Raw genomic sequence first — 13,316 nt, forward strand, 5'->3', positions numbered from 1 at the left:
TGAAATTGACTCTTTCTGTTGGTAACAGCAAATGTGTAAGATTAAATTTATGGAAGACAGATAACACATGTATACACACACTTTCAAGGTAAATAATTCATTTTTTCCAAGAAAAACAACAGGATATACTTCATTTATTCAATTTAAAAAAAAAAAATGAGACAAGATGTTAGATAGCAATACATTTTTGTAGCTTGAAATTTGATCAAAGACATCCTAAGTAAATTATGTTCCCTTAATGGATTGTCGGCTAACCCATCCACAACACCTCATTCCAAACTTTTTTAACACCAGCCATCACACAGTCTGATATATGGTATACATCATTTATCAAGGCAGTCCATCATGTAATGATCAATGTCCAGTTTATCTTAATGGAGATGCTGATGGAACCGTTGTCAGCTAGAGTGTGGTATGGTAACTAAGCTGAGTATTATACTGGAGGAACTGGCATGACAGATACTTTTCCCTGTATGGTGTGTGGAGGGGGGACTGCAGTGTAGCTCGTAGTTTTTTTTGCTTAACCGTTTTTGAAAATTCAGCTGACAGTGCATGTACAGCATATTAAAGGTTTGCTGATGTAGAGAGAACTTTATTGGCTAGATCACCTCACCAGACTTTTCTTTCTTAAAGGCAGTTCAGCAACTCCAAACAATGCATGCCCTAATCTTCCATCATTTCATGCATACAATACACATACACTGTGCCCATCCTTAGTTTCAAATGCTTACAGTAAGCTTTATTTTATTGTCCCTGTAGGTCCATGTTTGTATGGCGTGTGAAATGAAACCCATAGCAAAATCGATCCAGCTCATTAAGTCACAAGTAATTCTTCTTTTGTCTCCAGTCTGATTAGGTAAGGCCAAGTTCCTGTATTCTAAAGCGCAACTCCACAGAGTCCAACAAAGGGCCAGACTGAGGATCCTGTAGGTACAAAGGCAGTTTTCTGCAACACAGACAAAGATTAGAGTCATCATTGCATAGCTAATGTATCTGCATATAGAGAAGTGATTAAACTATCAATCCTAGGGAAAGAGGCAGGGAAGACCCTGGTGAGGTCAGACAACCTTCCACGTAGTTTCATCACAAATTAACATAACATGTGTGTCTGTGGGAGGAAGCCAGAATACCCAGAGAGAGAGCCTGCAAACTGTCAGCTTGTATTTTGTGAGGTGACAGTGCTGACCTCTGATAACCACTGGAATAACATCCTGGTCGGGCCAAGTATGTTAAACTCCTGCTTGGCAATCCAGCTAAATCAAACTCCACTTTGTGTGTGTAATTAGAAATTATCTCAAATCCCTTTTGAGTGCTTGTTCTTATTTACATGCAATTTCCAACAAAAAACAACAAGAGCGAGAACAAACAAATTGTCACCTTGTGACTGACTGTCAACCAACAACAATGAAGTTGCTGTTTCATTCATGCTCTATTAAGCCATAAGATGTAATCACTTAATTTTAATTCATCTTTAAGCTTTCTAAGCCACTTTATTTGTCTCCAACTTTTTTTAGCAATAAGCTACAGACCAACACCTGAAGGAGTGTCAATCCCTGTGCAATTTATTGAGAAACTGCACCGTGTAGCTACAGCACAAATTCCTGATTTATTTAGCTCGTCCTTGACCCTAACTAAACGTTTGTGTCTAAGTTGAAGAAATCTCCTCAAGGCATTTGAGAGAAATTGCTTTCATGAGAGTGGAAGGAATATACAAACAGCCGGAAAACATTTGCACATAGCGAGAGAAATTGACTGAACCACAGAGGACTAGCGATGGCAATGTTAAGGCTAACTCTTTAATACACATTTGACCTTATATTACCTGGTAACATTTTTTTGTGTATACTAGCAACAAAAAAATGGCACAGCAGTATTTTGGACACATCTGAAACTGTGCTGTAGAGAAGGTTATTGAACAAACTGTGATCCACCACGGATAATCCTGACCACCCCTGCAGAATTTACAGGACATGCAGCTGAAAACCTTATCCAAACAGGCTAATGTAGGTCCTCGCCATAAACACAGATAAAGGAAATCTTTAAAGCTCACCCAGTATCTCCAGATCACAATACATCTGACTAGCTGATCTAACCGTCCACCATATTTTACACTGTCTGACATTTGATGTACTTACTACATTTACACCATTACTGGTTCATTTTATTTTATTGATTTTGAGCCATTTTATTATTGTGTGGTGCAATTGTGTGATGTTGTATTGTTATTATTGTTATAATAAGCATTTTACATTTGTACTATTTAAATTTCTTTCGAGTTATATTTTTACCTACCGAGTTTCTTTTTTTCTCTTTATCTTTATTTAACTTTCTATCATTTCTACCTTAATGCATTATTCAGATTTTCTTGAAATACTGAAGGCTGTTGTAACTCAGGAATTTCCCAACTTATGGGATATATAAAGCACATCTAATGCTTTATAAATATTGCTGTGAATAGGAGTTAAAAGATGTCCACATCTATTGAAATTAATGTTGAAATGATTCTGCTATCGAGTTGTGCCCTAGCCTGGAAATCTATGTGGTTACAGCAATCTGACAGCATTATGAAAATTCACTGAATGCAAATTGAGGAAAAGCTTTGAATGTGACTTTATCAAAAGACTGAAACAGTGGCACTGGTATAGCTACATATTATACTGTGATATTGAGAAACCTGCAAAATAAAAATAAAAATGCATGAATTGTATAAAACTTGCCAAATTCCAAGGTGTGAGTGCCTGTCAGTAGATGAAGCTAAGATATCAGTATGAGAGGCCAGTATGACATCCTTCCTGGATAAAAACATCAATGACCCAGTTTTAAGAAAAAAAACCAAAAAAACCTAGGTGACATCCTTTTCGAGCTGTTGTGTTCACAAGATATTCAGAAAACTTGACCTCTAACCTTGACCTTATCATGCTCCCCAACTGTGTCCCGGAGTTCCAGTCACCATAGGATCAAATATCTTCTACAGTATGACGTACAGCAGTTAACATTATAAACTTCAAATGTAGCGACGGCATTTAACAATACAAGAATGAAAGCCTTACTCCACTGAGGTCTGAGTCGTGAGGCTCCAGGTCTTTTCCCAGCAAGCTGCTGCCTCGTGCTTCCTGCCAAGCCTCCATAGCACCTCACCGCACCACAGCCCAGCTCCTGTATAATCTGAGACAACACATACAGCACAACAACGTGTTATAGCACAATACCATGTAAATCAAATCCACACTCAATACAATCCTGTGGTCTACAGTGTTATGGCCCCTCCCCTTTTTGTCTCTGCAGGGTTTCCTCCTGCAGAGGACAGTAGTGGAGAGGGTCATTGGGATAACTGGTTTACACATGTGTAGCATATTCCACATGGTTTAAGCAGGCCTGAGCTCCTAGGAATGACACCTCCAGATTTTGTTTTTGTTTCCTCTTTCACACCGATGCCAACATCAGCACATACATGTAATGCTCATCCGTGCATCCATGTAATGACTGATACTTCTGACTCCTCATACCTCATGTTTATTAGTTTTCTTTATGGTAAATAAAACAATGATGAGCAATACAACTTGTCTTGTGTCCCCTATTTGTCACTGAGTGTGGGCCAATAGTGAAGAACAATGTGATAAATGTTACATATAAGAAAAAAAGTATTAAATACACTGATGTATAAGATTAGGAGTCTATGACTTATATTATTTTCTCTTTGTATGACCAGCTAGCTACAATGACAGAGTACTGCTGATATATCAAATGTCAGAAATAGCTTCAACTTCTGCTATTCACAGGATTAAGTTACAGCTGTGGCGTGTATACCTGGGAAGGCCTGCAGGCTGAGCTGGAGGTCCCTCAGCGCCTCTCTCAGCTGGTCCATCTGGGTGAAGCTGATACCCCTCCATGCTAGTGAAAGCCCCTTCATTCTTTGCAGGGTGCAGAGATCTTTCCCATGCTTAACATTCACATCTGCAGCAGGGATCTGTGGTTGGAAATCTGTAATCGACCATAAAATACAGAAAATAACAGAAAGACAGAAAAAAAGGCAAAAGTCTCCCAAGTATTTATAAACTCATTAAGGTATTCACCTCTGTTTTTTAAGTGCACCTTCACCAGCAGGTTGATGCACCTGTAATACAGAATGCAGTGTTTTGTTTTGTTTTAATAACTGAATTACGCTGAAACAAGTAAAATTACTTTCATCTCTCACACCTCGTGTAATGAGTCACAGCTTGTTTCCAGTCCTTCAAGTGAGCGTGGCAGTGACCCTGGACGAGGTAGGCAGCTGCAGCCCAGAGGAGCATCGCCACTTTATCTTCACCCTCCACACTCAGACCCCTCGCGTCTCCTCCAATTCCTTCCTCTGGCTCTTCCAACACCACTTTCTCTGGTACCAGCTCCAGTGTCGTGCTGATGACTTCATTGCAGAACGCCATACAATCTGCAGGACGCCGGGTAAAGAGCAAGGCAGTGCCAGCCTCCAGGTAAAGCTCCGGCATCCTGGGTAGGACAGAAACCTCAGCATCAACCTGAGGCAAACAAATACATGTCATTGAACCCATTAAGGAGAATTGAATTGTGATTTTGTTTGTTATTATTTTCACTCTTACTGCATGTTGATCCTCTGAGTGAAGAGCAGCCAGCAGATCCAGATAATGTTCAACACCCTCAGTAACCCTGCAGAAACATCAGCAACACTCCACTGTTAATACAAGTATACTTTTGTCCTCCTCTCTATTGGCATTTTCTGTTTTGGAGTAGAGGTCAGCAAGCATCCCTGCTGCTCTTCTTACCTGCCACTGAGCACACATTTGAGGGCAAGGCTGTAAAGGACACTTAGGGCAGACGGGACTGAAAGCAGCCTGCTTAGTGATTGGCTACTGAGGAGTAAGGACGGAGAGAGGGGTTGGATACCTCCCAGAACGGGCTCTGTAGCAGGGGGCAACATCAAAGTCTGTGGGAAAAGATAGGTCTGATGTTTGATGCAGGCCTGAATTTAACTGAAAATATGTCAGTGATCAAAATAAACTTCTTTATCTTCATCTGTGAGGCTTCTAACTTAAAAATATATGTACATGCAGGGATTACCGGCATCCTTTCTCTCGTCTGCATGTATGGCCTTTATGTGGAGAGTGTATGTGCATCACTCACTGAGTGCAGTAGGCGAAGAGCCTGTATCTCAGCCTGTGTGTTTCCCAGCTGTCTATAGATGAGCATGCTTCGGTACAGAGCACACACACAACGGGAGTCTGTCTCGAGTGCCCTCTTGTAACACTGCAGTGCCATCTGTGGGCGGTTCTAGAGACAATCGGAAAGACAAACATTAACTTAAGACAACTGCTTAAAGGCTGCTCTTTTGTTTATATGATTACAGTGCATGTGTATACCATATGAGCGAGGCAGGAGCCTGAAAGAAGGTGTGTATATGCCACTAGAGCCCTGGTAGCTGGCAGGGCAGAAGCCGCCTGTAGATCAGACAACGCTTCTGAACTCCGACCCTCATTCAGCTTTTCTGCACCTTTTTTAAACATGTGGAGTCACACAGAGGAAGTCTATGAATACATCACAGTCATATTTCACCATCATCAGTGTTCATAGCTGTCGCTAGTGTAAAAAGACACATTAGCAACCAGTGTTGGTCAAGTTACTTGAAAAAAGTAATCAGTAACTAATTACTGATTACTTCCCCAAAAAAGTAATCCCATTACTTTACTGATTACTTATTTTCAAAAGTAATTAATTACTTAGTTACTTTTTAAAAACACGATTTACAACCTGAATAGGTGATAAAGCGATAGATCTTTCAGCCCAATTCTACTTTTTCTACATAATCCATCATACAAAATGTAATCAAAAGGAAAAGTCCCTTTTTAAAACTTGTTTTATTAGTTTTAATCTTTTAACTTTATGCATCAAGCAAAAATTTAATTATATGCAACATTCTCTGACTGGAAGAAATTTGTTTAATATTTAAACCTATTTTGTGCACATTCCAGCACATAAAATAATTTTTTTTGTGTGTGTTTACACTCACTCTTTCAAATAGATGCAAGTAAAACACAGCAGAAAATAAATAAAGTCAAAGACTAGCGGTCCTGTTGCTCTATTTTCACCTGTAAAGCAGGAGTTGGGTAGGCGGAGGTTTACCCTGGTGCAGGTGTGCCGCAGCGGTCAGTGGAAGAATCCGCGAGTTTCTCTGTGAGTTTCACATTACGTCATAGCGCACTCGGTGCTTGCTTGGAAGTTTAGGGGTTTTTTCGCTGTAAAAAGAAGTTTTCTTCCCACGCACAACGGACATTAATGTTTTTGTCACTTTTTATGGAATCAAACTCAAAGTAAGGTCAGTGCTTCCACGCTTTAAGATAAGATAAGATAAGATAACCTTTATTAGTCCCACACGTGGGAAATTTGTTTTGTCACAGCAGGAAGTGGACAGTGCAAAAGTTATGACGCAAAAATTAGAATACAATAAGAATAAATACAGTACACAGCTGTACAGAATAGAATAGAATAAAATAATATACTATATACAGTAGAATAAAATAGAATAAAAATATACAATAAGATAAAAATAGAATATGAATGCTATATACAACTGAGTAAAAATACAACGATGCCAGAAAAGATTATTGCACTTAGTGTTATTTCACATGTGTGGATGTGTGTGTTTGTTCAGTTAAAGTCTTTATTATGGAGTCTGACAGCAGTGGGGAGGAAAGACCTGCGAAATCTCTCCGTCCCACACCGTGGGTGCCGCAGTCTCCCACTGAAGGAGCTGCTCAGTGCTGTCACAGTCTGCTGCATGGGGTGGGAGACGTTGTCCAACAGGGATGACAGCTTAGCCGCCATTCTCCTGTCACTCACCACCTCCACTGGGTCCAGAGGGCATCCTAGAACAGAGCTGGCCCTTCGGATCACCCTGTTCAGTCTCTTCCTGTCCCCAGCAGAGATGCTGCCGCCCCAGCAGACCACACCATAAAAGATAGCAGAAGCCACCACAGAGTCATAGAAGGTCTTCAGGAGTGGGCCCTCCACCCCAAACGACCTGAGTCTCCGCAGCAGGTACAGCCTGCTCTGCCCTTTCCTGTAGAGGGCGTCTGAGTTATGAGTCCAGTCCAGTCTGTTGTTCAGATGAACACCAAGGTACCTGTAGCTGTCCACAGCCTCAATGTCCATACCCTGGATGTTCAGTGGTTGCAGTGGAGAATGCTTGTGCCTGCGGAAGTCTACCACCAGCTCCTTGGTTTTACTGGCGTTGATCTGGAGGTAGTTCAGCTGGCACCAGTCCACAAAGTCTTGAGTCAGTCCTCTGTACTCCTTGTCGTCCCCATCAGTGATGAGGCCGACTATTGCAGAGTCATCAGAGAACTTCTGCAGGAAGCACTGGGTGGAGTTGTGGGAGAAGTCTGCAGTGTAGATGGTGAAGAGGAACGGAGCCAGAACCGTTCCCTGTGGGGCCCCCGTACTGCAGACGACCCTGTCCGACACACAGCCCTGAGTCCTCACATACTGTGGTCGGTCGGTGAGGTAGTCCAAAATCCAGGTAGTGAGGTGATGGTCCACTCCAGAGTTCTCCAGCTTGTCCTTCAGAACCGAGGGAAGAATAGTGTTGAAGGCACTGGAGAAATCAAAGAACATGATTCTCACAGTGCTTCCAGCGGTCTCCAGGTGAGCGAGGGAACGATGTAGGAGGTGAATGACGGCATCATCCGCGCCAATGCCAGGCTGGTAGGCAAACTGAAGTGGGTCCAGTGATGAGCTTGTTAGGCGCCGAAGCTGAGCCAGGACCAACCGCTCCAGGGTCTTCATCAGGTGGGATGTCAGAGCCACCGGCCTGTAGCTGTTGAGGTCCTTGGGGCGTGAAGTCTTTGGCACTGGTACAACACAGGAGGTTTTCCAGAGCTGTGGGACTCTTCCCAACCTCAGGCTCAGGTTGAAGAGGTGCTCCATCACCCCACACAGTTGGTCCGCGCAGGACCTGACGACCCTCGAGCTGATGCCATCTGGGCCCGCTGCCTTCTTGCCATTAATCCTCCTCAGTTCCCTCCTAACCTGGGTGGTTGAGAGAGACAGGCTGGAGCCTTGTGTTGAGTGTGTATTGGATGCTGTTGTTGGGGGTGGGGGGGAGTGAGCAGGGTGAATAGAGGAGGTGTGAAGTGTCTGAGGTGTCAGAGGTGGAACAGCAGCAGTGGGGGTGGGTGAGTCTGCAGCCGATGTTGTAGACTGTCTCATGGTTGAATCAAATCTGTTGAAGAAATGATTCAGTTCATTTGCCCACCTCACATCCCTCCCAGGCAGAGAGTTCTGCTGTTTGTGGCCTGAGATGGTTCTGAGGCCTCTCCAGACTTCACCAACGTTGTTTTGCTGAAGCTGGTTCTCCATCTTCTGCCTGTAGCTGTCCTTCCCATTCCTTATCAGTCCCCTCAACTCTCTCTGCACCCTTTTCAACTCCTCTTTGTCTTTGGATTTGAAGGCCCTCCTCTTCTGCTTGAGGACAGCTTTAATTTCTGGGGTAATCCAAGGTTTGTTGTTGGAGAAACACCGTACAGTCCTGGTAGGTACGGTGTTATCCACACAGAAATTAATATAGTCAGTAATGCATGTAGTAAGGCTGTCGATGTCCTCTCCATGGTCGTCACAGATCACCTCCCACACAGTCGACTCAAAACAGTCCTTAAGAGCCTCCTCGCTCTCCTCTGACCATCTCTGCACTGTGCGGGTGGCTGGTGGCACCCTGCGCACTAAGGGCTCATACACAGGGACAAGGTGCACCAGGTTGTGGTCAGATTTGCCCAGTGGAGGGAGAGGTGATGAACTGTATGCCTCTTCAGCATTGGCATACAGTAAGTCCAGTGTTTTATTGTCTCTGGTTGAGCAGGTCACATACTGGGTGAAGGTGGGCAGTGTGGAGTCCAAAGAGGCATGATTGAAGTCCCCTGATATTATGAGAAGGGCTCTCATACTCTCTCCCGTACTCGATATATGATCCATTGTTGATCTGCACACAGCTGCTGCCACGAACGTCGCACTCGCTTATGTCACTGTCATGAGACACTCTCGCAAAAAAAAATCACGGTTTTAGTAACGCAGTAACGCAGCGTTCCTACGGGAAAGTAACGGTAATCTAGTTACCGTTTTTGCAATAGTAATCCCATACTTTACTCGTTACTTGAAAAAAGTAATCGGATTACAGTAACGCGTTACTGCCCGTCTCTGTTAGCAACACACAAACCTTTAAACATGTCACAAATACTGATTTTGGAAGCATGTAATAATAGTTTGCTGACAAGGGATCACCGAGGTGAAATGTTAATTTGCAAAGCAGAGAGGAGAAATCTACACTATGACTTATGCCTTATTAATTATGGTAGCATGAGCAGAAACAACTATAACTGAGCCTCAAAAATACATTGCTAAAAAGCATGAATGTAGCCAACCTTGAGCAATGGAAGTGCAGATCTGTAATAATTCGGTAAGCCTTTTCGGTTCCATCACCAACAGAGGACTCTTTGACAACCTTCCTTTTGCCTCGCTTGGACTGCAATCCCCAACTCCATCACATACTATCTCACAAAGAGAAGACATCTGCTCCTGCATGACATGAAAAAATACAATAACTGAATCATTTTAAACAAGAACAAAAACAAATCCAAGATCAAACTTCCATCTCCACTCGACAGATGGGGACTGCACACAGGTCTTTAAATGCTTATACACTGTGGAGTATCATCAATGTAGTTTGTATTACATGCAGTGACAGAAAACACTGGGATAGCATGAATCCAACAAATAACTGTGGGAAAATAGTTTCTACCAACTCTGTGTCAGGTGACAAAGAACAAGTCAAAATCAGCACAGTGATTTTTCCCATATAAAGCAGTTAAACAGGCATCTCATGTGGCTAATCAATGCATAGATCCTATAGTTTGTTTAAAACTAAAAAGAAAGTAGAAAGGCGTGGACATAACCTAAAAATCATCTTACCTGTAATTCCCCTATATTTTCTAGCTGGCATTTGGCCAGCCATAGTGCCCACTGCAGACAGAGGAGGTACAAAACATGAGGATGCAAAGCTGTGTTTCCCGCTGATTTAAGCCCTGCTCTCCACAGCACAAGCGGATCAGAAGTATCAGCGTTATTTCCTGTCACCTGTAACACTGTAAAGAAGAATGGCAGGCTGTAAAATTCACACTTGAGAATCTCTGAACTTACAAAAACTTGGATTTGTGGCATTAGTTCCTGAATCGTATCATATATGGCCATTTTTTCACATAGAGGCCTACCTCGCTCAGTGGCTTCTTTGAGGAGCAGCTCAGCTTCTGAAAATTGAGACTGAGCAGTAAAGCATACACACGTATTATACACCACTGCCAACTCCAGCTGCGAGTGATCTACATGAGGAGGAATACCTGCAGAAGAGAGACGCGTAGAAAGAAGCTGCATTGAGGTAAATTATACGGTGTCATGACTTCCTTTTTTAAATATATATTTGTCACACTTGCATGTTTCAGATCATTAAACTAATTTCAATATTAGACAAAGATAAACTGAGTAAATCAGAATTTTTTTTTATTAAACCTTCAAAAAGTTCAACCTTTCATTTCATCAGCCTACAAAATATTCTCCTGTCTTGGGGATCGAGAAGTCTTTGTGTTTGAGCAGTGGTTTTCTCCTTGAACTCTCCTATGGATGCCATTGTTGCCCAGTCTCTTTCTTATTATTGAATCATCAACTCTGACCTTAACTGACGTATGAAGTCTGCAGTTCTTTAATGTTGTTCTGGGGTATTTTCTGACCTCCTGGATGAGTCGTCGCTGCACTCTTGGAGTAATTTTGGCCTCCTGGTCACTCCTGAGAAGTTTCCCCACTGTTCCAAGTTTTTCTCCATTTGTGTATGATGGCTCTTACTGTGGTTCACTGGAATCCTAAAGCCGTAGGAAATTTCTTTGTAGCCCTTTCCGGACTGAAGGATGTCAGTGAATTTGTTTCTCGGGTGGTTCTTTGGGTCGTGGCATGATGTGTTGCTTTTTGAGAACTTTTCACTTTGTCAGACTGTTTTAATTTAAGAGATTTCTTGATTCAGCTGGTCTGGCAGTAATCAGACCTGGGTGTGGCTAGTGAACCTATTCTCAGCTTTCCGAGGTGGGTAGGTTTGGATAGCTTTTTTTATTGAATAGCTCTTAATAAATGAACTAATCATTTACATTTAAAAAATGCTTTTTGTATTTACTCAAATTATCTGTGTCTAATATTAACATTTGTGATGATTTGAAAAATAAAATGTGACAAATATATCACATAGTACCTTGGATTTTCCTCAAAAGTTTGTGAAATTCAGAGGAACACCACCTCAGGCTGGACTGCCTGTGGTCTCGGCTCACAGCACCTCCAGCTGCCTCCTGCTGCTGAAACAATCAAGTGAAAGCAAAATGACACCATGATCAGGATGTACCACAGTGTTGGATAAATTTATGTCAGATACCTTCATGAGAGTATTTTTGAGAGCACTTCACATTGCAAACTACCATCATGAGGGATACCCCCTACTCCTTTCTTATGTTTGGTATAAGTGGCTTTGTGTAACTTAACGCTGTTCTACATCTCCAATAATAATCCAAAACAATATCATAAAGAAGACTTCATGACTTGTTCTCCAGGTAGAGTATTTTACATAATTGTATAACACCTTAATACATACGCAAACCTCTTCTATTTCTGTATTATGTTACGGTAGGGAGGCTAATATACAATCATTGAAGAAAAAGACAGCACAGAAGGACTTCAGTCTGTCAGGAGAAAAACTGGCTCTGTTTTACATTTTAGCACATTAATTAAACTATGAGATTTTTGGTCATCTAATCTATTCGCAGTTACAGTTTTATTTGATGTTAGTATTGCTAATTAATCGCAGAGCTGTGATTAAATGTATACCTGCTAGCCGGCCTTACCCACCTTACACTTATTTACCAACTCGTTGTTCTCCTGACTCCACTTCTCGAGTAAAGAGGGCGGCTGATACATTTTAACCACACATCACATCGGTGTTTGGTGAAAAAGCTGGAGTGGTTTCGTTTGAACTTTCCCTCGTTTGTGAAAGAGAAGCGAGCAACACAGGAAATAAAACGTTACAGGCTGAGTGGCAGCGGGGCTCTGCTGCCCCCTGTGGACACATGTGGGGATGACACCGGCATTCTGCTGACTGACCAGCAGGTGGTGCTGTAACGGAGTCAAGTTTAGATGCTTTCTAGAAAGTTCAATCTCTGGGTCTGGCAGAGCCATGATCAAGCTGTGAGCTACTTCTCTATGGTCAGTAAATTTCCACAGTTACAAAGCTATTTTTTATTATCTGCATGACTGCTGTGTAGTTCTGAAAAAAAAAAGCATCAGCCTCAGTTACATGTATAAACATGCATGCACACATACTCAAACACACAGAAGTCTAATGTAAGGAAACACTATCTAAACCTTAATTGAATTACAGCTGATTCATCCGTTAGACTTCGGACTACCATTTTTCTGGATGTCATTCCCAAGGTGACTCCCTGTTTTGTCCCCCAGTTCCAGTCACACCCTGTCATCCCTCCTTCAGTGCATCCACTTGTTCCCTGACGACTGTGTTCTTCGTTGTCTGCCTTCCAACACAGCCTTGCAGCTCTTCTGTTCTCTGATAGTCTCAAATCACTGAAATGTCTAAATATACCCCTCTGAAACAAGGGAAACTCCACAGCCTAAACTCAGTGCACCTGCAAATGCAAGATATCATTCCTCTGGGACACGTTTCACTTTTTTCTGACGTTTTCCTCTGCATCGATTCTGCTATTTTCCATCTCTGTATCTGTCTCACTCTGCTGCTGTCTGTCCATCCATCGCTTCAAGGACAAGGCCGCTACATGGCAACATCCTTTGTGCTCTTCTATCAAAAGCCTTTGCAGTGGCAGTCATCAAGCTTTCAGCTATATTGAAAAATGTGACTGATTAATTCACCTATGACAGCACAGGAGAGAGGATTATGTTAATTCTGAGAAGCAAAAGCAGGAGACAGACTGCAGGTGACCTGTTATTTGGAGGTCATATTCCAAGCAATATATCTTAGTTTGGCTGTTACAAGATTTTTGGTTTCAAGTAACAGATACTCGTGCTTTCAGGCCAGCCTGTTTTGAGTTACTGCAATAACTGCTGATAAACCTCAGATCTGGCCTGCTGCTTATATTTCATGTGCACTTACATTTTGACATGCGCTACAGAAAGTGCCTTTCACAGCAGAATCCTGTCATCTCTGTTGCATTATCCTCATCTATAAAACATGCAGCCAGTGGATGGAGGGGCTGTGA

General features: G+C 42.3%; 1 protein-coding gene across 2 annotated transcripts; it reads right to left on the reverse strand.

Moving 5' to 3' along the window:
* Nucleotides 1–117: 117 nt before the first annotated feature.
* fancg (FA complementation group G) lies at nt 118–12,112 on the reverse strand. Of its 2 annotated transcripts, none has more exons than XM_080894658.1 (14): nt 11,938–12,112; nt 11,291–11,387; nt 10,269–10,394; nt 9,970–10,142; nt 9,423–9,576; nt 5,373–5,503; nt 5,137–5,283; nt 4,779–4,939; nt 4,596–4,662; nt 4,198–4,514; nt 4,074–4,114; nt 3,808–3,981; nt 3,051–3,165; nt 118–946 (listed from the first exon to the last, which is right to left on the reverse strand). In XM_080894658.1, exons 1-14 carry the CDS (start codon nt 12,004–12,006, stop codon nt 853–855), a joined length of 1,866 nt encoding a protein of 621 aa, XP_080750784.1. In that variant the 5' UTR covers nt 12,007–12,112; the 3' UTR covers nt 118–852. The 2 variants fall into 2 exon arrangements, with proteins under 2 accessions (XP_080750784.1, XP_080750783.1); XM_080894657.1 differs by having other exon boundaries at nt 11,291–11,390.
* Between the last annotated feature and the right edge of the window lie 1,204 nt (nt 12,113–13,316).

This window comes from Rhamphochromis sp. 'chilingali', assembly GCF_963969265.1.
Source record: "Rhamphochromis sp. 'chilingali' genome assembly, chromosome: 10".
Classification (NCBI taxonomy): domain Eukaryota; kingdom Metazoa; phylum Chordata; class Actinopteri; order Cichliformes; family Cichlidae; genus Rhamphochromis; species Rhamphochromis sp. 'chilingali'.

What these genes read in the sequence shown, in the direction of transcription:
- fancg (XM_080894657.1), bottom strand. Translation starts at nt 12,006, where the DNA reads ATGTATCAGCCGCCCTCTTTACTCGAGAAGTGGAGTCAGGAGAACAAC. An exon ending in AGTTGGTAAATAAGTGTAAG is followed by an intron (nt 11,391 to 11,937) that starts GTGGGTAAGGCC and finishes TGATTGTTTCAG; the next exon opens with CAGCAGGAGGCAGCTGGAGG. An exon ending in CAAAGAAGCCACTGAGCGAG is followed by an intron (nt 10,143 to 10,268) that starts GTAGGCCTCTAT and finishes TCTTCTTTACAG; the next exon opens with TGTTACAGGTGACAGGAAAT.